This window comes from Zeus faber (genome assembly GCF_960531495.2).
Source record: "Zeus faber genome assembly, chromosome: 4".
Taxonomy (NCBI): Eukaryota; Metazoa; Chordata; class Actinopteri; order Zeiformes; family Zeidae; genus Zeus; species Zeus faber.
In genome coordinates this window covers 30,271,269-30,297,301 of record NC_137191.1, presented here as the reverse complement: position 1 = coordinate 30,297,301, position 26,033 = coordinate 30,271,269, and the positions used below count along the sequence as shown (strand labels likewise).

Genomic DNA, 26,033 nt, shown 5'->3' with positions numbered 1-26,033 from the left:
GCTATGCAATGTATCATTTCTAGTGTTTTGCTTGTTGTTAAAGGGGACAAGCGCACAGTGGCGTCACTAGAGGGATGGGGAAGGTGCGGATCACACCGGGTGACACCATCAGGGGTGTAACACCACAGCCGGCAAAATGTCATCCTCTTGCCCACCAAACCAACAGTTAAACATGCGACTTGCCCACCCAGTCGCCTTGCCCATGCAACCATGTGTACGGGGAGACTTCTCATTCACTCTCATCCCCCGCCAACAAATGAATAAGCGTCTCACCCATGAGTTACCACTCCGGGTGACACCAACCCTAGTGATGCCACTACTAGCACAGCCACTAACTGCAAGGTAAAGCAGCTACATTCCACTCCTCCTGCTTCCCATCCAACCAAAAGATTAAATTTTTTGGTTGTTTTTACAATTTAATCGTGACTCTGTGGGATCACGAATGGATTTTCTTGAACGCTATCTACAAGTCTACATTCTATTGGAAGTTGGAAATCGGTAGTTCTATTCCCTTTGTTTGGAAAAACATAGACCCTCGTAGCAGATTTGTGCTTCCCAAGCTTGTAAATTCTACAAGCATCTGCACAGGGAAGGGAACTTTGTTCACCCTTCACAGTTTGCACCTTCATGGTGCTGTGACATCAGGTCTCTTGTCTCAGCAAACTCGGGCCAAATTCGATCCCCCCCAAATTTCTGACTTGGAATTCAGACTGGAACAGCCATTTCTTTTTACTTTTAGAGTAAGTCACAGGTCGGCTGATTCAGCATTCTTCAATAGAATGCACCAATACCCCTGCTCCAGCTCATGCTGGTACATTTAGGCATTGGGAGTGGGACTGGCTTTCTTTAAGTTGGAGAGCACCAATTTCTTTAGCAGTGTTTCCTCTTGGATATGCTTCGGAATGAAACTGCTTGCTGGTATGGGGGTCGGGCTCGCACTTCAAGGAGTGACGGTACGAACGGGGCAAGCTCCTTGCTAATGCTAGCCAGGAAGTGGCAGACAAGTGAAGACCAATACTGTCCAGGAAAGCAGGAGAGGGTGAAAGAAAGACAATGAAAAAATGACAATGACACCCAGGAGAGAAATTCCCTCCTCTTTCTCTCCCTGCCTCATTACGTGCCCTCCTACAGCGGTATCGAAACTGTTTCCTCTCCTCCTTTTCTCAGCCTCATTCACTTTTCAGATGGCCCCTTAAAGCTCAGCTGAACGGGGACAAGAAAAGGCGCAGAGCGATTTAAATGATGAAGATCCTTGTCTCGCTTTAGCTTTGGTTTCATCCTTGTTTTCTCGACATTATAACGTCTTTCTTCTCCTGCTTTCAGCTTCCTCATTGACCCCTCTCGTTCTGTTGTTCTATTTTTTCTGTGTGTGTTGTAGGTCGATCAAAATGGAAAATAAGGAGCGATTGATTCACACCTAGATGGCCGTGTTGGAGTAGTTATTGGGCAGTAGTGCACTAAAGCGGAAGTGTTCACCATCCCCGAGACATTTTACTTTCTTTGATCGATTTTAACAACAAAAGCCCTTTGGGTCCACGTCTCCACAACCAAGCGTCTTTGCAAAACACTCAAGGACATCTTTGTGTCAGGATAAATTCTTCAGGCTGCACCCCCTGGCCGGGTCGAGGTTTGTGAAGATTTTTAATGATGAATAGATAAAACACCATAAAACTGAAAAACCCATCCAAGAAGTCAGAATCCAACTTTTGTCATTTGAGGCCATCAGGTTCGTACTTGAGAAACTAGAGTCCCTGCAATCGTCCTTTTAAAAGTAATATATTGACAATGGGTTTGAGACATTTATGGTTTCCATCACTTGTTTATGACATTAATTTCCTCTTGACAGCTTATGTTTTTGCACATCTCTCTCTCTCTCTCTCTCTCTCTCTCTCTCTCTCTCTCCCCCTCTCTCTCTCTCCCCCTCTCTCTCTCTCTGGATACTGACTTACAGCAGGGACAATCCTTGCAGCGTCTGCCTTAAAAACAAGCCTGCAAAATTCTTAGAAATGCGATTTTCTGGGTATTTCACTCTTAAAGGTATGCTGGGTTTTCTGGGTATTTCACTCTTAAAGCTATGCAAGCCTTTTTTCAGGTATTGAAAGGAGGGAGGGCGGCCTTGTTCTCTGTTGCTCTGAGTGGTCTTCTTCTTCTCAAGGCGGTTGAATGCTATAAGTGAGACATTGAGACACCTAACATAGTACCACCCCAGCTACTACTGAGGGTGCAGCGCTTTGTATATAATAATACCATTTTCAATTAATTTGGAAAAAGGTATCAAGTATATACTGTATGAATGAAGTTGAGGCTACTGTATGCGACATATCTCTTTATCAGGAAGAGGTGGTTGCGTGGCCGACTTGAGAATGTGTGAATGACTTAAATTGCTGCAGCAGGAATGATAACGGCAGAACATAACGGCCCTTTTGTCCTTCAGTAAGAGCAAAAACATATGCGTGTTTGGAAACTGTAGACCTAATAAGATATCGATTACAACAGTATTAAGCAAAGCATTTACAAAGTGATTAATGATGTAGTATAAGGGAACATCCATAGATTATAATAATGTGTTTGCCGTTATTAGAGCATTTGATGTTGTGGAAAAATAATTGCTTCTTCAGAGAAGGTGCAGATTTGGTTGCAATTCTCCACTCTTCTTAGGTCATTTTCCCTTGGGCTTTGGCTTGTTTCCCAAGAACAAAAGAAGAATCCAATGGAATTCATATTTTTTTGTGAATGAGGCTATTGGCCATTTGCCACGGATAAGTCAACATTCATGATTGTTCATTCACAAGCTACGCAAAACCTCATACATCCTAGAAAATATCGGAAATTCAAGGAAGACCAGTCTTTCCAAATTCAGTGATGGATTGCAACATCGTTCCATAATTTAGAACACATATCACATACAACACATAATTTGGGAATTTTCATAAAATCAAGAAAGATGATGGATAACGTTAAAGTTTTCAGAAACTGGACTCTACAACTTTCTGAGTTTGAGGAACTCTCAGTTGGATATATTATTCCGAATTCCCTGTGAGTGCCGCATTCATCAACAGCTGTGATGCAACAACTTGTGTGTGTGTATGTGTTGTGTGTGTGTGTGTGTGTGTGTGTGTGTGTGTGTGTGTGTGTGTGTGTGTGTGTGTGTGTGTGTGTGTGTGTGTGTGCGTGTCTAAGCTGTTGACTGTGTGTTTTTAATATTATTATATCTGCTTTGATTAAAGGGTCTTGCCAAAACAGCATCAAGCGTTTAGTAATGATTTTTACCAATACTGGTCCATTCAGTTTTAGACTTGATATTAACACACGCATGCAGGAACAAAAGAACAGGTGTGGGAGAATATGGAAGATCTCACTGCCTGCCTACGTCGCTTGTTCACAAATGTCTGCCCCGAAGACAAATGGCGATACACAGATAAACAATAACCAAACAAAAGACCAGCTACAACAAAGTGCACCCCGCTTTTTGGGGGTTGTTCCAATCTGTAATTTCTAATTAGTCATCTAACGAAGCAAAGTCGACTAAAAAAGAAAATCAAGACCACCCTGATTCATCGTGGGAGCTTGGGGAAAGGTCGGGGAAGAGTTGGGGGGGGGTTTTGAGCGATAGAATTATCATAGGATTTTGACTTGATCCTGAAGTCGCCACGATTTCTGACTATAAATAGGGTGAAAGCACACTGTGTTTCTGAAACAAAATACAGACCTGTATCTACGCCATATGAACCTGAGTGACATTAAAATTCGCTCCATCACTCATAACTCGTAACTTCTAGTTGCCTGGGTTTGAGACACAAGGGTTGCCCAGTTTGCGGCAGGCAAACTCGATTTGGACCATTGTCAAGCAACTTGTGGGGTGTGGTTACCCTGCTTTCAACCACCTGCAGAGTACACCTTGCCGTCAGCTTAGAAACTAAAAATGGGAGTTATGTGCCAGGATTTTGCAACTCAGATTGTTTACGCGTTGTGGGTTTGAAATGTGCCGATAACCCGGCGACATCAGGAAACAAGCACTAATGCCACTAATCAGGTTGTCTTAGCAGTTAAAACGAGACAAACTGGACAAACAGCATGTTCGACTTCACAGTCAAGTTATTCAGTGATGCATGGTGTACTGATGAAAAACACGTTACATATAACAAAATAATTGTTTGGTGAAAGTGATGGGGATATTTGTTAATATCTCTTTATTGATATTGAAATATGGGTCAAATTATATAGAATTGTTATCAGTCAATTGTTAAAGTACTAGAAATTCAGCTGCCATTTAGTCAGTTTTGGAAACCAAAAGCTTCAAACTTGACTTCTAAAAGTTAGTATCGGGTAAATTTCTCGCAAGGATTTCATTTGCTTATACCTCTGATTATATGAAACCAAAGATAAGGCAACTGTGAGATAAGAGTTTTTCATGACCACTGATTTTTACTAGTTCAATTATAGTAGTCGACTAGTTGACTTTTTCCTATTATGTAAGAAAGACAGAGAGAGCAGTTCTAGGCAATCTCGGAATCAGTCTGACGATGATTTAGCTTATTATTCGCTTTTTTTTAGATTAACTCCTTACTACTTGTGAAACAAACTGGTCGTAGACATCGTCTTTCAACTCCAACTCGTGTCTCAAATTGGTAATTGGACCGTAAACAATGACGGCCGCGTGGAAGAGGACACCAGATACATCTATACTCCACTGAGAACATAGCCGGATTAAGATATAAATGTAAATACATATTTTGAGAAAATACTTTACTAATTAAATAATGATTTTAAATCTGGTGGAAGATGTAGCCTGAGTTTCTTACCGCTTAGAAATGACACCGTCACAAGACCACAAGGCTCCACAAGGCTTAGTTTAACTGATGGCATTTTTAGGGACAATACTGTAACTCAAAGCAAAGCACAAAGGTCAACAAGAACGCAACAAATTGCCAATTTTCTTTCATCTAAAACGTGTCTATTATGTTTTTAAGTTTCCCCTCGGGCAATTAATACAGAGCCCGCCGCGTATGTCTGATGTGTGTCGCGTCGCAACACCTGAAGAGCGCTACCAGAGGAAGATAAGACAAACCACCCTGCCGCGAGTCCGGGGGATTAAAGCGGTGACCCGTGCCGGCACAAAGCTTGCTTCTACAGCACGCGGGAGACCGAGGTGCAAGTGTCAATATTGGATAAGAAAGTACTGCATCAATGTATTAGTGTATGAGAACCCCCCTTCACATACACACACACACAGGAAACACACAAAACCCACACAGGAAGTCAGACAGTTTATGGATCGTTCACATCGTGGCACACAGTGGTTCACTTTCTCACTTTCTCGCCTCTCGGCCCATCGTCAACGATTTCCCTCTCTGTCTAATCAATGCCATTGGCCTTGTTGTCGTAGCCAAAGAAAAGCTATTATTTTGGTCCATTTTTTTTTTCATAGGTATTTCAGCCACTGATAAAAAGCACAGAGCCGCTGAGAAGAAAATAATATCTATGCGAACAATGTGTTTTCTTTTGATTCAAAGAGATAAAGATACAACCGAAGTGATAAAGGCAGCGCCTGATTCAGAAGTAATTGTCGGTTGAGGTTGAATCAATCTTTTATTCCTCGAAGTAACGCCGGATTTTTAAAGATTGAAAAAAAGAGATAACAGAAAATGGGGGAAGAACTTAGAATGATATTAACAACAGGAGGAATTTTGATCTTCAGTCCCCTGAAGAGCACTTTGTGGAGAGAAAAATAAATGAGAAAAAGAAAACACTTAAAGAACGGTCGCAGAAACATTCGTAGGGAAAAGTGAAAAAAATGACAAAAATAAAGAGCATTTACCATTTAGTCTGCAGTTGATCCTAATTAACGGTTACTTCGCCTTTTGCATTCTTCAGAATTCCAGAAACATCACACGTATGAAGAAGTAGGCCGACAGTACAGCTACTTTCCCACAGCCACGGTTCAAACAGAATGTGGCTCGCTCCCACATTTTAATGATTCTCAATTGTTTCGACCTTCACTCCGACTTTTTATTTTATATCTGGAGAAAAAAACTGAAACAAAAAATATCTCAGGGCGTGCCTTGCACTGTGAGTCGTTGGAACTAATTAGGTGATGTGGTTCGGCTTCTCCCACGCCGGTACTCCTACTCTGCCTGCTACCACTCAGATAAAGACTTTTAAGTCTTTTTGGAAAAAAACAAAACAAAAAAACAAAACGAAAGCAAAGATGTTTTATCTTGTAGCGATCGTAACTTGGGAAAGTTATCAATTGGAATGGAATGCTACTGTTAATTTTCTAATGATAATTTTGTTCCAAATGCTATTCCAACATGGTCTGCTAAGTTTATAATGAGTTTGTCTCCATGTTTTGCATAATTTCTTGATTTTTAAATCAACTTTAAGGCCCCAGAGCCCCGGAAAACTCTCCATCCCTCAAATCAACTGTCCATCTAATTTAGGAACGTGAATAGCTAAAGAAAATAAAAATGCTTTATTTACGTCCTTTCTTAAAACACAATTACGACTTACAACTTTAAACAACTTAAAATCTTCCACGCTAACGATAATAAATACGCAACACGAACAGCCAATCGTAGAGCAGAGAAACAACCACGGGTCGAGCAGCGCTCCGGAGCCAAATCCGGAGCCAAATCGCTTGTATGTATGTGTACATACCTGGCGAATAAAGCTAATTGTGATTCTGATTCAGATTTTTCCATTTCAAACACCTTGTTCCAAGCTGTTCATTGCTGTCGGCACAGCACATTGAACAGAACGTTGGTCTGGTTGTCTCTGCACTGGATTGAAGCCGGGCTGGAGATGGAGGCTGTCAGGAAGTCTCTACCCTCTGCAAACCCTTGGCATTGGGGTTGACTGTCAGTTGAATAGATTGATTGATTGATTGATTGATTGATTGATTGGTCCATCCCTTTATTTTTCCCTCTTTTTTCATCCGCCTGTTGTCTTCCTTTCTGTCTCCTCTTCCACTAACCAACCAAACTCGCCTCTCCGTTTGCCTGTCTTTTCTTCTCCAGCTCCAGTCTGTCCGTCTGTGGGATTTTTGTCTCTTGCATTCGCCTTAGTAATGATTGAAGTTCCCTTATCTCTCTTTGCTTCTCTCTCTAAACTTTAGATGTCCCGCAGTGCTGAGTCGGTTGCATCAGTTGAATGATTGTGTTTATCTTATACATTTCCGACCGTCCGTCTTGGTTTCTCCACCTGCTGACAACATCTGCTGACATCGATCCCTGGTAACTGACTCGTCTCACTCTTCCTTCCGCTTTCCTTTCTCCTCCATTTAGTTTGTGTGTGTCCAGCAGTTCTCTGAGTTTTTCTTTTATTTGTCATTATTTTTAGTAGACTGCTAAATGCATGTCCGCTATTTTACTTTACTTTCATGCAGATTTTAATCACTCACATCGTGGGCAATCACAGCATTTAAGACGTTGTATGTTATGATAATCAACCAGCTCTGTCGACACATCAGTCAACCCGATTGGGCCAATCAGAGCGCGAGGTGTGGGTCCCAGGACGACATGTTGAACACATATTGAAATATGTCAAAGGGAAAACAGAAAGCAGAGGTGGATGGTCACACTTCCACCTCTACAGGGAGGTGTAACAGCAGAAGAGAAACAAGTCTGAGGACTGGTAGCAAACCCTTGTTTTAAATAACTTGGCAGCCGGAAGTCACTCTGATAACAGAGTGAATCTCTGACTCACAAACTGAAAATAATTGCTAAGGATTAAACTAAAGTCCAAGGTAAACCTGGCCAAGGCATTCAGTGTTCATTCATTCATATTGAATGTGGTTGATTTGAACATAGCATTCCGCCAAAATAAATCATTTTGACAGAATTGAATGATTCCTGTGAGAATTCTATTCACAACTCAGAGATGAACAGACTCTTCTGACTCTAGTTCATCCCTCACCGGAAGTCCTGCCTTGCCCGCCCGTGCGTCGCACTAACTGAAACAAAGAAACGAGGGGACCGAAAATCGAAACGGCTTTTTGCTGAGTGACTCGTCAGGAACCGAAAACAGAAGTCTAACTTTTCATCACTACTGAGGACAAGAGGGTGATATAGAAAAAAATATCAATTTAGAAACCACCCCACCAAATCCTAATTTAGTTTTGCCGGTGTCCTGTTGCAAACCAGAGCCAAACGAGCCTCAAAACACAGCGCTGTGTTTACGGCTTTGAGTGTCTAACTGATCTTGTTGCACTCACGAGAGTAATGGCGGAGGGATTGAGAGTGAAAGAGAGGGAAAGAGAAAACAAAATGTTGAGCCGCACAAGGGCCCAAGCACAATCAGGGTCCATTCTTCACTGTGTTGAGCAGACTATAAATATTGTAGCAGGGCTGAAGTCAAAACGTCACCAGGGACCAACACGCACACACAGAAAACCAAGGCCCCATATGCTCATATGCGCACACTCCCGGCCACAGAAACACAGCAAACAAACACACACTTACACACAGAGCAAATTGTGGAGCAATTCAAAGGATTACGAGTTTGAAGCAGTGTTATGTCGTGTGTGTGTGTGTGTGTGTGTGTGTGTGTGTGTGTGTGTGTGTGTGCGTGTGTGCCTGCGCGTGCGTGCAATTCTACAAAGGATAGACTCAGACTGACCAGGTACTGACCTCTTGGCGAGTGGAAACGGGATTTGCAATAACTTTTAAATGGCGAGTTAGAAAGTCCAGCAGCACGGTCTCGCCAACAGATTGATGAGCTTTCATTTCTTTCATTTGTTGAAATGTGGTAAGCATTCATATCCGAACCAGCAAGACTTCAGAGGCCATGCACGCGCTTACATTCCATGCGGGCAAATTAGCAGTGTTGCTTCCGCCTTGATCAACAGGTTTTTATGAACTAGTTAAAGGACTTAAATCCATTCTTTGAAAGTGTTGAGCTATGTCATGTTTTCTACAGCACTCCCTATCACGATACATGGATTCATACTTGCTGCTGTGTATTTTTGACACCTAAGCCAAACGTTGCCGTCCTCAAAACATTACCTGGAAAAAGGCAATGCATGATTATGTGAGCTGACACATCCACTGACTGCTGACTGAAGTAAAACTGATTTTTCACACTTTCTCTAACCTCTTTGCAATGGCCTTTTTGCAGTCTTTTGAGGACGAGTCCATTGATCAAGTTATGTATGCAAAAGCAAGATCTGCACGCCGCAAAACTTTATGTGCACGCCGACGACGTTCAACTTCATCTCCATTACAAGGCGGCAAAACCTCATCTAATTCATCAGTTGCAGCGGAATGGCAGCTAGTGCCATTCGTGAGATTCTGTTCTTGACGATTCCCTTAGTTAAAAAGAGCCATTTAGTTTGAGGCAAGCGTGGAAGGACATCCTGAACGAGGAATGACAAGAAGAGATGGCTGCTCATAGTTGTGAATGGAGTCTGTCAAAACCAAATGTGTATGTCATTTGTGAGTATGTAGTCAGATTCACGATGAATTCTGACAAATACCTAGACCTTTGTTGCATAGATAGGAGAAATTATTTTCAGTTTGTGAGTTGAAGATTCAACTCTATTCATTCAATTGCAATATTAGATCATAATAACAGTAAGCACAGTTCTACATGTTTCACGTGTTTATTTCAACACGATACCAGTAGTGTGCCGAGGGATTATTTCATTGTTAAAAGTGTGCCGCGGCAGAAAAAAAGATTGGAAAACACTGAGGTAGTAGCAGTTGGTGAGAATCTGTGTAGTTTATCCCTAGTTCTCATGGTGATGTTAATTTTCTAAACTCACCCCCATTTGACATTTGGCGACAAACAAACGTCAGCGGGATGTAGCGGGAGCTGACTAGGGTGCGGCCTTAAAGTTACAATATAGTATGGGAAACGTAACTACGTAAGCTTCTATAAGCTACTGCAATTGCAGGCCGCATGTATCTGTGAGATCTATCTTCCTGGAGATGGTGCATTGATCTGTACTGAGCAGCGCCGACTTTGAAATCCACCGGTATGTGTCATCGTTCCCTCTCTGTCTGAGCGCGAGAAAGCGTGAGACAGATCATTAGCTTTAACTGGTCCTGATATCCTCATTACATGTTGATTAAGCTGCGTCGCACAAACTCTCTCTTCACTCTCTTCATAACCAGACATGATGAGGAGAGGAGCGAGGGAGAGAAGTGCATGTGCTCATGCCTCGTGTGTTGAAAATGCCAGCAAATGGTAAAACACAGAGTGAGTCATAGACAGATATATACGGTATGTGCATGTTGTGACAAGAACGAAAGAATAGAAGGAAGAAGGAAGTGGCAAAACAAAGGCGGAGCCCCGACAAATAGTTTCTCACATTTTGTCATTGTTTATATTCTATTTACCCACCAGTGTCAATTGCATTCTGAAGCATCTTTGCAATCGATGTAAGCCAGCCTGTTACAACTCAGCGATTTACAGAATACAGATTGCGGTACCTTATTTCTAACCATTTTTCAAGCCGAATGGACCCATAGACTGAAAAAGAAAACGGACGTTGTTTCTATGCCATTACTAGTTGGTTTCTGAGTTTGGGCTTATGCTCGCCGTGATCAATCGAGGCAACTATGCCCCCAAATATATCTCTCTGTAAGCCCTAATATGTTCTTCATGGAACAATTTCAAAATCACAACACACACCCGTTAGAAGAAGTGAATGCTATTTGGAATGTTTGATGGAGCAAAAATGTATTGACTTTGTTTTTCTAGCAAGGTTCTTCACTTTTCCATTGACTTCCATTCAGTCGGAGATTTCCTGAAGCCAGCATCGAACAGCCATTAGACGAGCGAACAGATTAAAGCACTTCCGAATTGGCTTCAACACTCGACTATAATGGTTGCCACCTGGCACCACTACAGTCAAAGACGCTTTTTCGCGACAAGAGTCAATGGAGATTGTGGGAAATGCCATCTTTACCCCAGGAATTGCAACATCTCTTCTAAAACTCTTTGTAGTGGTTTAAAAAAAAAACAGAATTCTCAGAAGCAGAATTATTGTTGCAAGTGAAGTCTTCTCTAACTTTGGTCCGACACTGAAACCAAATCCCATGAGGTAATTCTCAAAGGTGTCTTTATAAATCCATTTGTCAATGTCAATTCAAAGGAAAACAATTCAAATAAAACAATATAATTACATCCAAACCAACTAGAGCTAATAAACCAGAGTTGAAATAGTTGACGTGAGATGTTTGGCCATTGGTTAAAACATTTCAGCTCATGATCAGTTTTTTGTTCAACCAATGTTAATTCTGTATTATCTTCATTAAGCTTGGAATCTATGATGCAACAAAGACACCAAACGTGCACGTGTGAGCACGCGCTTGACTTGTTACAAAGATCACTCTCTATTTAATGTGACGTTTATGATAATTGTGATCATTGAGCACATGATGGCGATAATGATGATTGAGATAGAGACGAGGTATTGTTCCAATCAAAGTCACAATAAGGCTCGTCACATCTATGTATCGGCGTCCATTTAAAGCACTGTCCTATAAAACAAACACACGCAGCCGGTCTGGTACATTCCCATCAGTGGTGTAGGGGTGCCTGGAGAAGTGGGTATAGTCTTAATTTTTTCCAAAATCTGTTTTTTTTAGCGGCCCATCCAGCAAAGGGTAAATGCCCCGTGTTATAAACAGTGACATTTAACACTACTCTTGCATATTTAGTTCAGCCAAAAATGGGCCAGTAGTACTTCGCTTAACTTATGCTGCTTGACGTCAGGAAAAAAAAGGATCATTATGGAATTAACATTAGCCAGAAGAGCAATCAATCAATAGTTGCCCACAGACTATAGGGTAAGACAACTACATAATCAGTTCAAGTTCAAGTTCAAGACCACTGTTTATGTGAAGATTATCTCTTAGTGGGTGTTTCTAAGGGACCATATGCTCAGACTGCCTGTCATGCACTGATGTGCATCAGAGAGGATTTAGTGTGGTATACGCAATGCAAACTGAATAATAAGTCGGTAAACTCTGTATACCTGCATATACCCTGCGCTACACCGCTGGTTCCCATCAATGGGAGCAGCGTAGTTGAATGCTAACGGGCTTTCAACAGAGCTGCTCTCCTGCCAATCAATGTTTTGAGCCAGTCAGCCACATACATGACAATACAGTCGTGGCATGCCACCGTGAAAAGGTGTCTCAGGAAATTTCTTCACCTTGCAAACTAATTAGGAATTCACTGGACCAAAGGAAGGCTTGTATAGATAGAGACATGGTCCAAACTTGTGGTCCTTATTACATTTCTAATTGATTTCCTACAGGAAAAGACAACATATCTCACAGGAGTGGAAGATGCTGTAACAATTGTACAAGTTTAAAAGTAGAATTTGACGGCTTGGACGCGACACCGTTAAGCCCAGATTGAAAACTGCGGCGCCAACATCGCAGATTCCTCACTGAGGGAAACTTAATTTAACGATTCGGTCTACACAACAGGTTCTGCCGGGTCACAAAACATTGGCTGATACATAGAATATCTCCCCCGCTCTCTGTCTCTCTCTCTCTGTCCACATCAATTCTCTAACTACTGGGGTATCAGAAGTGACCCAGACAACCCCACCTCCTGTCTTCCTTTATTCACCCTCTCACTCCTGCTGTGCATCTCATCAAACACCTCTCCTCCGCAGTCCTCCCGTTCTGTCCTGCCCATCCATCCATCGTCTCCATTCTCTACTTGACTATCCTCTCGTTTCTGCCTTTCTAGCCGTTGGCTTTTCTCCTCTGTTTGTCTCACCTTTCTTTCGCTCACCTAACCTCGCTCCTTTTCTCTCCTCCCCTAGTTCTCCCCCACCCCGCTGCTCTTACCCTCTCCTCTATTTTGCCACCTTCCCTTCTTCCCATCTCCCAAGCTCAAACTCCAACCTCCCTCTTCCCTAACTCATTAAAATTCTCCCATCGTTCGCCCCCCTCTGCATCTGGTCCCTAAGCCCCAATATAGTCCCTCATCGGGACTATATTGGTGCCCCTACAGCCCCTTACTTTGCACTCCTTTGAAAACATAATTTTAATGCTCTTTCCTTATTTTCTTCCATCTTCTTTCCCTTTGTCACCTCTCCTCACCTTCTCTCTCCATTGCCTAAGTCCTAAGTCAACCAAGTATCTAAGAATTCCCCATCTATCATCTCCCATCTGTCCAGCCATCCAGTGAATTTATATTAGAAGAAGAAGAAGAAGAAGATTATAAAAGCATCTGACGTCGCCCACTGACAGTATCAGTAAGGCAGAGGCTCATAAAAGAAAAGGAAGGAAGCTACTGGTAAGATAAAGGGACTTCAATTGGTGGAAAACACTGAAAGCAGATCCTGGCATGGGAGGTTCCGTGGTGGTAAACGTATCCCAAAATGCAGTAAAATGTTAACAAGGTCACAGCTGTGTCTACTCTTCTTATGGATCAGTGGGAGGTCATATCTCTGGACTACTTAATTTTATTGAAATTCATAAAATCCCTGTGCAGCAATTACATCAATTCAGAATCACATGTTTAAAGACTAAAAGTCGCAATGTACAGGAGCTACTGTAACTAACAGACTCGAAAAAAAACCAATTATCAATAACAATTACCTTGGAGAACAGACTTTTGTTATTGAAAATGACTTCCTTTCAGTTTATCAGGGAAAATATTTCGAAAAATAAACGGTTGTAGTTCCTGTTGAAATGAATGCTGGGATAGGTTAGTTTTATGCAAACTTTGGTTTAGATAGATCAACGTCCATGGGGAATGATGTCAAGCGAGTTCATGAGAAAGTACAGAGAAGGGCAGATATTTATAATTGGCCATTACTTTGTATTTCCCACTCTCTCTGAAAGGACTGGCTGTGAGTACACATTCCAATGCCCTTGGACTGAGAGACAGAGAGAGAGGGAGGAAGCATTTATCATTTTTTATTTTGCTTGTCACTACAATCTTATCGACAACCATTGCAGTTGGAAGTGTTGAAGACAATGTCAAAGTAAATAAAAATATGTGAGGGTATCTAATGGGTGTCTTGGTTGTGCTTTTAAAACAAAAACGCTCGGTTTTCTATCAAGATGGGGTTGAGTGTAAACCCAAACTCGAGACTTCAAGTCGGATATCTTCAGTGACGTCTCAGACAGTCAACAGTCTACGCTTGAAACAAAAAAGAATATCATATTTTGAAGATGTTTCGGGGGCAGAATGTTATTGTTGCCAAACAGGCTGGAATAACGGTAAACATTGTTGAGTTGTATCATTTCAATAGATTATTAGCACAACAGGAAAATGCTGTTTTGTCCTATTGAAATGCACTTTCTGACACCCTCTAAACCAGGCTGGCACATCAGCATTAAGGGCTCTTCAAAGGCTTCTGGAAGTCACCCAACATGGTTCCAAAACACACATACACATCCAACGCATTCACAAACAGTATAATACACTACAGTACATCACAGTACACACTGTACTGCCATCCACTGTGTGTATGTGACTTACTTGAGGTCCTGGAAAGGTTCAGCTCTGACATGTGACGTCTCAACAGAATGGCCAAACACCACCCCTTCATCTCCTGGAGAGAGAGAGAGAGAGAGAGAGAGAGAGAGAGAGAGAGAGAGAGAGAGAGAGAGAGTGAGAGAGTTTCATTTGTGTGGCAGTCTTCCTCCCCAACTCACGCAAACAGTTGAATGTGCAAAGTCACACTGGACTAGAACACACACATTTCTGTGCCTCACTACCTGTGACTCTGAGCTTCTCTGTGCCGATGCTGATCTCCTGATCATCGGCAGAGAACAGCACCCTCTGTCCGTCAGTACTCCTCACCTCAAACCTCTGGCACTGAGCCTCCACCACCTCCGAACCTGCAGAGAGAAAGGGAGAGAGGTGGAGAAATGTACTGTATGTCCATAGAACTAGAATGCAATATTGTTTTGTGATTTTGCTTTGCAATATTGAACTGGATCCAAAGAAAGACAGACTAGCCAACCGTCTAGCAGAAACAATAAGATACAGAAAGAAAGACAAACGGACAATGATGCATAGAAATACAGAGTGACTGACATAAAGAGAGCTTAATTCGTGCAGTTGAATGGTGGACTTTGTCCAACATGGAGCTCTCAACCAACTTGGCAATTAAACAAATAGATCAATTCTGTGATAATTAAATAGAAATGTTCATGAAGCTAACTCCAACTGAGAGGCCTTGGGCAGGACAGTAAAAAGACGAAGAAGAAGGTTTCCTTCCACTGCAATAGAGAGCGAGACGCCCCGACAGAGCTACTTGCCCAGAACTTTTGTAGTGGTTGCCACTACAAAAGGTACTTGTTAAAACTCGCTTTGGACGAAAGCGTCTACCAAATGATGGTATCACTACCAATGTATTGTAATATATGTCACAAGTTGGCAGCTTTGATGGAAAAAAAAAATACTTGGTGTGTCAGTACTACGTCAATTCGAATTTGACAGGCCTCCTCAAGAACTTCGCAACATGGAGGAGTTTGTCAGCTTCCTCTAGATCCCTTTCCATACTACTAACATCGCAGAGGTACCAAGTTTCCCCAAGCATTATCATCAGTAAACGGTGTTGACGTGAAAATAATTAGCCAACAAGCTGACGTTTGAATTGAAAGTTTGGGGGCTTGTGGGTAGGGGACGTTTCCCCTTCTCCTCTTACCTTGCCCACGCAACTGTCAAGGCCTACTTTGATTCTACTTATCTCTGCAAGATGGCCTTTTCACAGATGAAAATAATCAAATCAAAGTAAAGGCGCCGCCTGATTGACACCTCATGGACTGTGTAAGATTAGCTGTCACTTCGAACGCTGGTCGATTTGTGTGCGATCATAACCTTCACATCGACTTGAGGGAGTGCTACCATTGTCTGAAGCGAAGTTAAAGTGAATTGTGCCAAAACCACACTTGCCTGCACTGTAGATGCAGTTAAAGCTACATTAAGCGATATTGCTACTGATTACATCAATCACAACACTCATGTAATGTGACGGATTGCTAAATACTGCCGCTCACCCTGAGAATCAGTCATCCCCCCAATCTAAGAATACATTTGCTTTTCAGGTAACTTTTTTTTTTGTCCTTTTACTGCCCTTCAGAATTAACTGGCTAAATTGCCCCTGCTATGAAACCATGGCAATCAGCTGTGCTGGAACAACAGCCCGATCCATGGGGGCCCCGCCTTGCAACTTAAAGGACTTAATCTGCTGCTAACATCTTGGTGCCAGATACCACAGGACACCTTCAGAGGTCTTGTGGAGTCCATGCCTCAATGGGTCAGAGCTGTTTTGGCGACATAAGGGGGAGCTACACAATGTTTGTGGTTATTTGTCGTGGGTTTTAATGTTATGGCTTATATCACAATGTTAATGTTGTGGCTGTATATGACATTAACCAATGGTGTTATGAAGTGAAATATGAGTTTAACATTGTTGCTGTTGAGGTGACACAAAACAAGGTGATACACGCTAATTTGCATAATGTTCAAACACTGGGGAATTGCAATAGCCTGGTGTTAATTGTAAATTGTCATATTTGGAGTGATAGTGCGGCTGGAAATTATGTAAATATAATATTCTAAGGCATAAGAAAATAAAACAATTTGATCTTGGCCCATGTTTGCACTTGGAAAGTGATCCCCTCTTGGAAATGATTGGGGACCACTGGCCCAGAGCGAGCAAAGTCAAGTGTGTCCTGTTAGACAATTTTGTCCCTCTGGGACCTGTAATTTGTCCATTAAGAAGAAAAGCAGGAAAGTTAGGAAATAAAAATTTGCTGTTTGAAAACGTAAGAGAATTTATGTTTTAACCAATCATTCATAATGATTGCATTTTGAGGAAATTTGAAGTGCTTCTCATTGGGGATGCAAATGCCCTGTATGAGTTTAGCATGTGTAATTATTTGCTCTACTAAAAAAAGTACATTATTTTTTTGGTTTAAAATAGCATTTAAACTAGCGATTAAAAAAAAATTTATAGTGTGATTGATCTTAACATTTAAATTTACTATAATTTGACCCTATAGAAAGATGTTTCCATTCATAGAGCAGTGCTTTGAGTTATAGCTGTACTTTGATGTGATTATTGAGAAGCCAAACACAAAAATTGATTTGTTGGCATTTTCACAATAAAAAGACCACCATCATTCTCATATTGCTTAGCACTGAGCCAGATGCTAAGACAAACAACCCTGATTCCATGTTATGCGTTATTAACGCGTTAACTTTGACAGCCCCAGTTTAAAGGCGTATTTGTAGTTTGGTTTATTTGGGAAAATGTAGCATAGACTACATCATGGGACCTCTTGAACCATGTTGTATGCGGTCCACAATGCTTTCGGCCCCATCGTTTCAGCCTCAGTTTTGGGCCCAGCGGTGTTCGCAATTGAGAGTTCCCATAGCATCGTCCACTGGGGAGGTTGAGGATCCGTGCTATCCGGGTAGTGCCTTCCTCAGATGCCCGGGATGGCATTGGGAATAACAAAGGGCAAGCGGGGCCTCTGAGGAGGGATCAGAGGAGCAGGCACAACACGCTGCCACCGCCTAATTAAAACAGGTGTTGCTCTTTTCAAAGCAACCACCAAACTTCTCAAGTCTGACTTCCAAGGCTACATCAAAGAAAATGCAGCATCATTAAAACTCCCCTTTTACTTCCCACGGAAGAAGAGTCGGAGAGCTGCGTGGGGATGTAACCTATGTGTGGAGGTACGAGAGTGCGTGGGGTGGGGAGACACACACACTCCAGTAATTAGACAGACCACTGTTAGCACATATTGTGTCACATACAGTACATACACCTGCCTACACTCTGCACCACACACTGACAGATGCTCAAACACCCACATTCTCTCAATACAATTCAATTCATATTAGCTTTATTGGCATGACAAGCATTCTTACATTGCAATAGCATAATAAGACGACAATTATAATGTTACACAATAGGCTATAGGAAAAGACATGAAGACAATAATGAAATTAATTAATTCATTCATTAATTAATAACAATAGTAACAACAACAACAATAATGAGTGAAATAGACAAAAATAAAAACAAATACATAATGCAAATAATAAAGTGAAATAAAATAAAAAAAACAGTGCACATACAGAATCTGCATGCTGTACACAGGAACGAGAGCCCAAGTGACAACGCCGGACGGTAACAGCGAGGAGTTCAACATCCAAAACGGAGTGCTGCAGGGAGACACCCTAGCACCCTTCCTTTTTATTATAGTATTGGACTATGCTCTGAGACAAGCCATCAAAGGAAGGGGGCCGGAGCTCGGCTTCACTATCGCACCCAGAAGGTCCATGAGACACCCTGCAGAAACCCTGACAGACCTGGACTATGCTGAAGACATCTGCCTGCTATCTAACAACGTGAAGCAGGCACAGGATCTCCTGACCAGAGTTGAGCTAGAGTGTGTTAAGGTCGGCCTCATGCTAAACGCAAAGAAAACTGAGGTCATGACCTACAACATCCCCCAGGAACACCCACCGCTAATAACAACAGAAGGCTCAGTGCTAAAAGAGGTCAATGACTTTAAATACCTGGGCCCGTGGGTCGGCTCCATGGAAAAGGACCTTAATGTGAGGAAAGCACTTGCCTGGAGAGCACTTAATGGCATGACCAGTGTGTGGAAATCCAACCTCCCCCGACACATCAAGATCAGTTTCTTCTCTGCCACCGTGGAGTCAGTTTTCCTATACGGTGCAAGTGCTGGACACTAACAAAGGCCCGACAGAAGTCCCTGGATGGGTGCTACACCAGAATGTTACGTGTGGTACTGAACATCTACCAGGACGAACATATTACCAACCAACGTCTGTATAGGGCACTACCCAGTGTATCAGAGAAGATAGCAGTAAGGACTAGCAGGCCATTGCCACCGCCACCGAGAACTCCCGGCCAAAAAGCTTGTACTGTGGGAACCAACACATTGGCATCGATCAAGAGGACGTCATGCATCTACCTATGTGGACGTGCTAAGGAAGGATGCTGGTGCGGAAATCACAAAGGAGCTGGCCAGATCTATGGAGAACAGGGATGACTGGAGACGCCGATGGAAGGCTCGTCTGAGGATGACGTAGAGAGAGAGAGCACATACAGTACTGTGGGTGTGTGGGTGAGTTGTCAGTCAGTGTCCCTCGTTTTCTGACAGGCTGCGATGTATTTTGTTGCCACCATTGAGAATTCAGCTTTTTCTCCTAAAATGTACAACATTGCTTGGCTCGTAATTGAGTTGATTCGATGCTAGTCCATGCCCGTTCGAAATGAAAGAATTTCTAAGCCATTTTAATGGCACAGTTTATCCAAGTGTCAATGATTCAGTCCTGTGTTCCACAATGGAAGATGAAACTACTGGTTAAAGTCATACACCCCGGAAATAGACTCTTTGTGACTCAGTCGCAGAGGCCTGAAGCCCCGCCCCCGGCTTGCTGTTCGCTGTTTAACGAAAATGTGTTAATAATAATCGAGTGGCGTGCCCAAATTGCACCAAATTCGACACTGCACGTCCTTGGGTCCCCAGCAACACACCCACCAAGTGTGAAGTAGGTGGGATGAACGGTTGACAAAACAATCTAAGGACATACATACATCTATACATACAACATACATACAACATACATATAGAGATTCCTTCCTTTATCGTAAGAAGATTTGGTGTTGTCATCATCTGTGATTTCTTGATATTTGCGGAAGCTTGTGAGAAAGTGCAGCTCTGTCTCCTCAGAGACAGTGGGAGCACAGCCTGCCCTCTCTTGGTTGCCAGTTCTGACGGTCTTTCGGCCCTTTTCTATACTGTGCTCACTGAGTCTGTATATCTTGACCTTTTCTCAGTCGCCATGGTCAAATATCCTGCAGTGGTGTACTGTCTATTTAGGGCCAAATAGCATAGAAGCGTACTTTGGCTGTTCCTGGTTTCTTTCCATTTTACATGACTTTCTTTCCTAGTTTACTTTTAGTTGATTGCTAATTTGGTTGGGTTGAATTCTTTGAAGGATGATGTAACTGTCCTGGCACTGCCTGGTGTTGGTCTGTAAGCGGTCTGGACCAGCTGACTGAGAGGACTCTTCTCTTATGTTCATCTCTTGGATTTTCGGCCCTTTGTGACATTATCATCCCAAGTTATATAAGTCCAAGCTTCATCTCTCTGAACTTATTTGCATCCAGTGACTTGTGTGCTGTGAACTGCATAGCGGTTGCGACACTGAAACAGATAACTTGAGCAGATGCTGCATTTAAAGGAAACTCAGAAAACGAACTCATGCTGCATTTCACGAAACCCCGAAAAATATCACAGAAGGCGTTTTCGCACCACAGGAATTTCGAAGAACCTCTGGAGGAAATAGGGCCGGGTGATTTCATCAAACGATCTAGATAATTTTCGATCTAGATAAAGTTTGATACAGAGTCCAATTTCCCCTACCTACAAAGACACAACATGAACAGCCAATCACACAGCAAAGAAACAAGCGTGTGACACGAACAGCCAATCGTACAGCAGGAGCACCTGTGCGGGGATGAGACCCCCCCGGAGCTGATGAGGTGGATTTTCCTCAAACGCCAACTTCAAGTTGACCTTGCCCTCCTCCCAGCCTGAGCCCAGAACAGCACCCATCCCCACAAAAGGAGAGCAATTAAAGAAGGAATCCACAATTTTCAGTGACGTCTGCTCTGACACGTCAGAGAGAGTCCCTCGGTCCACTCCAAATGTCCCCACAACAAATCACAGAGCGCAGATGCAGGAACTTTTCGGACTGTTCTCAGATGACAATGATAATTATATTATATATTTAAATGTATATAATATAATAATAATAATAAGGGCGATGGGGAGGCAGACGGGGATGGGAGCATAATGTAATTTCGCGAGAAGACGGAAGGGAGTACAGATCCAACATGGCGGCGCCCAGCTGCATGAACTAAAACACAGACAATCTGCTGCAACTCAGATAAATAACAGAGCGAATTGCTAAATATATATATAGATATATATATATATATATAAAGAAAAAAAACACTGCGCGAAAGCAAAATGGAGGACCTGGAGGATTATATTGATTATTTTTATAATGATTATATGGTGGTAGAGGACCAGGACCGGAACAAACCAGCGAAAAGGAAGAAGGCAGACTCAGTAACCTACACAGACGATTTAATATCCAGCGCTGTCGAGGTTAGTGTTTTGGATGAGATTAACAACAAGCATACTTGGTCCGCTCCTCCGAGACATTTCCAAGATAAAAGCAAGCCTTGATTTCCTGCACCGCACGGTCGGCGAGATGCAAAAAGACAACGTGGATCTTAAATCCTCAACAAATTATTGCACAACGGAGATGGAGGTTGTAAAAAAAGACAACAAAATAATGAACGACACTATCCTGGATATCTAATCCAGAAGTATGCAGGACAACCTCATCTTTTCCAGGATCCCAGAGAACAACACTGAGACCCCAGAAATCATGATGAGAGGCTTCCTCCACCCTGTCCACAGGGTTCACTGGCTGGGACACCGCGTGGTGAACTGTCCCCGCTCCATCATTGCTAAGTTTGAACACTTCAAGCATAAGGAGCTGGTTTAGGATGGGAGCTGAAAGGAACCACGCTGTGTATGAATGACCAATTCCCCCGGGAGATCAATGACCGATGGAAGGTGCTGTACCCCATCCTCAAGGAGAACCGGCTAAAGGGTAAACGCGTATCGCTGTTTGTTGATAAACTTAATATAGACAGTCTGTTATTTTGAGATACCTCCACCACAACCTGGTTGTTCTGATAATTCTGATATGCGAGATGTGGAAATTAGCATCCTATCTATGTCAGGATTGTAAATATTGCTCACTCTCTCATCATCTCACCTTCCTAATCCCTCCCTCCCTACTTCTCTCATCACTCTCTATTCAGTCTCTCACTATACAGTATGTCTGTCTAACTCTGCATTGTTCTTTGTTTATCGTTGTTTATTTGTCATTTGTTTATGTACATATGTATCCCTACCAACCTCTTGCAATACTAGAACAGTAAAAATCTAAATCTATCTATGGGAAAACAGGGGCAGGGTAGCATAGCTACTGAAAAAAATTACAAATTACAAATCCACATCCACCACCCCCTAACTAACCTCAATGACACCCATTTGGTTTGTTAGTTGGAATGTGAGAGGTTTGGGCTCATCAGCTAAACGTAGCAAAATCCTAAATCATCTCACCAGGAAGAACCCCAGCTTCTGTCTACTGCAAGAAACTCACCTGGCTGCATCTGAGCACCTCAAACCCAAAGCTCAATGGGTTAATCAGATATTTTATGCATCATAGAACTAAAAAAAAAAGATGTGTTTCTATACTGATCAATAAATGTATCCCATATTCCAATAAACTACACTATAAACTAACTACTACAAACACTATAAAACAATATATGAGTGAGCTTGCTCTTGGCAATTGTTGCTGATCAAATAATCCACATAATAGAGAATACACATATTATTCACCACCAAAGCTTCTTGAGAATTTACGTTTTCTCGACTCTGTAATGTCGAAAATCACTAATCCTGAAATCTACCCTATTGTAATCTCCGGTCAGGGGCTGATTCGTTTCAACCTCATAAATCAAACCAACCGGAACCCTCCCGGCCGGTGGTGGTTTAACACCTCACTTTTGACATATAAAAAATGTAACCATTTCTATTCCAAAGAATGGACTTCCTTCATTGAACTGAATGACTATCCAGAAATATCACCATCCTTACTCTTGGAAACAGCTAAGGCAGTTCTGAGAGGTCGTATTATTTCATTCACCACTAACAAGAAAAAGAAAGGACAAGAATGCTAAAATAAACTAGAACAACGATTAAAAGACTTGCACTCCCAACAAGCCCACTCACCCACTGAGCAAATCCAAAATGAGATCCAGACAATTACATTTCACCTTGATAATATCTTCCATCACACAAGACACAATTCCTCATGCAACGAACAAGAGCGAATTATTTTGAATTCAATGACAAATCAGGTAAATTTCTTGCTAATCAATTGAAACACGATGGAGAAAAAACACTTATTACAGCCATCAAAGATCCACAGGGTAGGATAACAAACTCCCCTCCCCCGCAAGACATCAATAACATATTCGAGACTTTTATAATAAGCTATATCACTCGGATAATGAATCAAATATATCAAAAATTAACTCATTAATTAATTAATTCCTTGTTGATATCGACCTCCCTAAACTTTGCACGGAGCAGACTACCACATTAGATCAACCCCTAACAGTAGAAGAACTCAGGAAAGCTCTCTTCTCTATGCCCAACAATATATCACATGGATCAGATGGCTACCCAGGAGAATTCTATGAACACTTCTCGCCACTTATATCTCCTTTATTCATCAAAATGGTTACAGAGATTAAATCAACCTCCACCATGCTTCTGCGCATGAATACTGCTCTCATTTTGGTTTTGCTCAAACCCAATAAGGACCCAACCCTTACCTCCAGTTATAGACCCATAAGCCTAATCAATTGTGATTTAAAGATTATTAGTAAAACACTAACCAACAGAATTGAAAATGGAATTCAATTTATAATTGACCCAGACCAAACAGACTTTGTCAAGGGCAGACACTCAGTTTCCCCTTGACAATTCAGTCTGATCAGCATATCTCAAAGGAACAACTTAAAAACCAATATTGCCTCTTTAGATTCTGAAAATTCTCTTTTCCACCCTCAACAAATAAGGCTTTGGAGAGTCACTCATTCAATCAGAATCCTGTACAACTCACCATCTGCTTCTGTCATCACCAATGCTTATACGTCACAGTGTTTCACTCTACAATGTGGCACAAGACAAGGATGTCCGCTCCCCTTTACAATTTGCCATCTTTATTGAACCCCTTGTGGCAGCCATCTGTCAAAATAGCTATATCATTGGCATACAAACAGGAAACTCTACTCACAAAATAAGTTTGTATGCAGGCAATATTTTGTTGTATTTACAGAACCCAATATCATTCCTAACGGAAGTATTCAATCTTATATCTAAAGTATATATCTATATCTTATATCCTCAGCTATCTCAGACTATTCAATAAACTGGACTAAATCCGCAGTCTTACTACTCAGTGGGGAGGACCAGAATGCTGTAACACAGAAAATTCCCTTAACAATCACAACAGGTAAAATTAGATACCTTGGTATTGAGATCTCCACCAAGCTGTCAGATTTGTTTACCCTTAACTTTACTCCATTGCTCGAATCCATTGAGGAAGACCTCATTCGATGTAACAACCTACCCATCTCACTAATTTGTAGGACTGAAGCAGTGAAAATAAATATACTATCAAAAATGAACTATATATTTGCAATGACCACAGTCCAACCAACAATACATTGGTTTAATATTCTAGACTCAATTATCAATCAATTCTATTGGAAATACAAGGAACCCAGGATTAAACTAGCAACACAACAGAAAAACAAAGACTCTGGAGGCCTAGCATACCCAAACTTCAGTTACTAGTATTTAGAGAACAATCTTCAATTTATAAATGGTTACAACCAGAGCAACAATTTGGCTTTTGATGGCGACATTGATCAAACAAAATGTCAGGAGTTATCAATATCTGATCTCCCATTTCTTACTGAATCAATAATGAAACGTAATTGCTTTAAAAACCCATTAATCGCAACAACTCTGTCAGCCTGCTGGAGGCTTCCTCAAATTCAGTGGTCACACTCTATCTCCAAACAAATTCACTCCAATCTGGCACAATGGACCGGATCTTCCGGTTAAAAACAGACCAATAATCTCCAGGTCTTGGAAAAGCCAACAAATTACTAATCAAGAGTAATTTTTTAAAACAATTTGCTTATATCCTTCCCAAACTTAACCCAAAGGATTTAAGCATATTTTAACTTTTGTTCGTCAATTTGTTCGTCAATTTGATTTCAACTTTTAGAGACTGCTGTAGTTGAAGGAATTGAAGGAAGCTGTGGCCAGTGATATTAGCTTTTTCAGCTTGCTTTCCTCCGGATACTCTGTTTCTCCTGGGAAGAAGAGCCTGACTTCTGCCGGATGCTAGCCTTCAACCGGTGGTAATTACGTGCCCCCCGTCTCAGCCTCCCCTTACTCCGGAGTCTACCGTCCCAGTCCCCGAACCACTCGATGCCTCTCCCGAGGTCCAGCCGGTTCCAGTCCCTGAGCCGCCGGCCGCCTCTCCCGAGGTCCAGCCGGCCACAGTAGAGGTTGAACTCCGCTTGCAGACTAACTCTGTCCTAGATGCAATAGCATACAAATTCTTCATGTTGTATGCCCAGCATGCTGACAGCACAGGTTTTAAAAAATATATTAAATACATGTGTATAATATATATTTATTTATTTTATTTGTTTATCTCTTTTTTATTTACATATTTTTTATCTTATTTGTTCAGCATTTTACGTGAAGCCATGAGCCATTCAAACTGTAAATTGAGCATTATTATTATTATTATTAATAAATATAAATGCTGATAATTATCAACCTTGATCGATATCGCCCGCCCCTAAGAGGAACTGTCCCTTTCTTTTGTGTTGATTTACGCGACCTTGGAAACCTGTAATATATACCAAATATGACTGAACTGGACCCTCTGTATTGCTGCCTGCAGCTATATTCATTAACTCAAATTCTCTCTCTCTCTCACACACGCACACATTTTCTCAAACACACAATCCAGTGCTTAGACAGACCCATGTTTGCCCAGCATTAAACTTTCCCAGAAGCAGAACTTCTTCACTGACAGGAAAAGAAGAAAATGCCACAATCTGCGCTACTTATAATGTATAGTAGATTTTTTTTTTTTACCTTGAAAGCACCAAAAATGTCCCACAAAAAGGATTTTGTTGGCCAGGATGCGCATTTAGATTTGTCAATTTTTTAACAAAATAAAAAAATATAAAAATATTTTGAGAGATTATTTGTTTGAAGATTCGAAATGATGAGCAGAACTTCTTTGGCCGATACATTTTTGGAAGCGGTTTGATTCAGAAAGGCTGTCAAACAAACATAGACGCTGCCAGGAAG

General features: G+C 41.7%; 1 protein-coding gene across 1 annotated transcript in view; it reads right to left on the bottom strand.

Moving 5' to 3' along the window:
* Nucleotides 1–26,033, bottom strand: part of sgcz (sarcoglycan zeta) — a gene marked incomplete at both ends in the record, with an annotated part of 413,270 nt that overhangs the window by 39,700 nt on the left and 347,537 nt on the right. The window contains 2 exons of the mRNA XM_079999368.1: nt 14,455–14,527; nt 14,694–14,816. Of these exons, the coding sequence (XP_079855494.1) occupies nt 14,455–14,527; nt 14,694–14,816 (196 nt within the window). The remainder of the gene's footprint in view (nt 1–14,454; nt 14,528–14,693; nt 14,817–26,033) is intronic.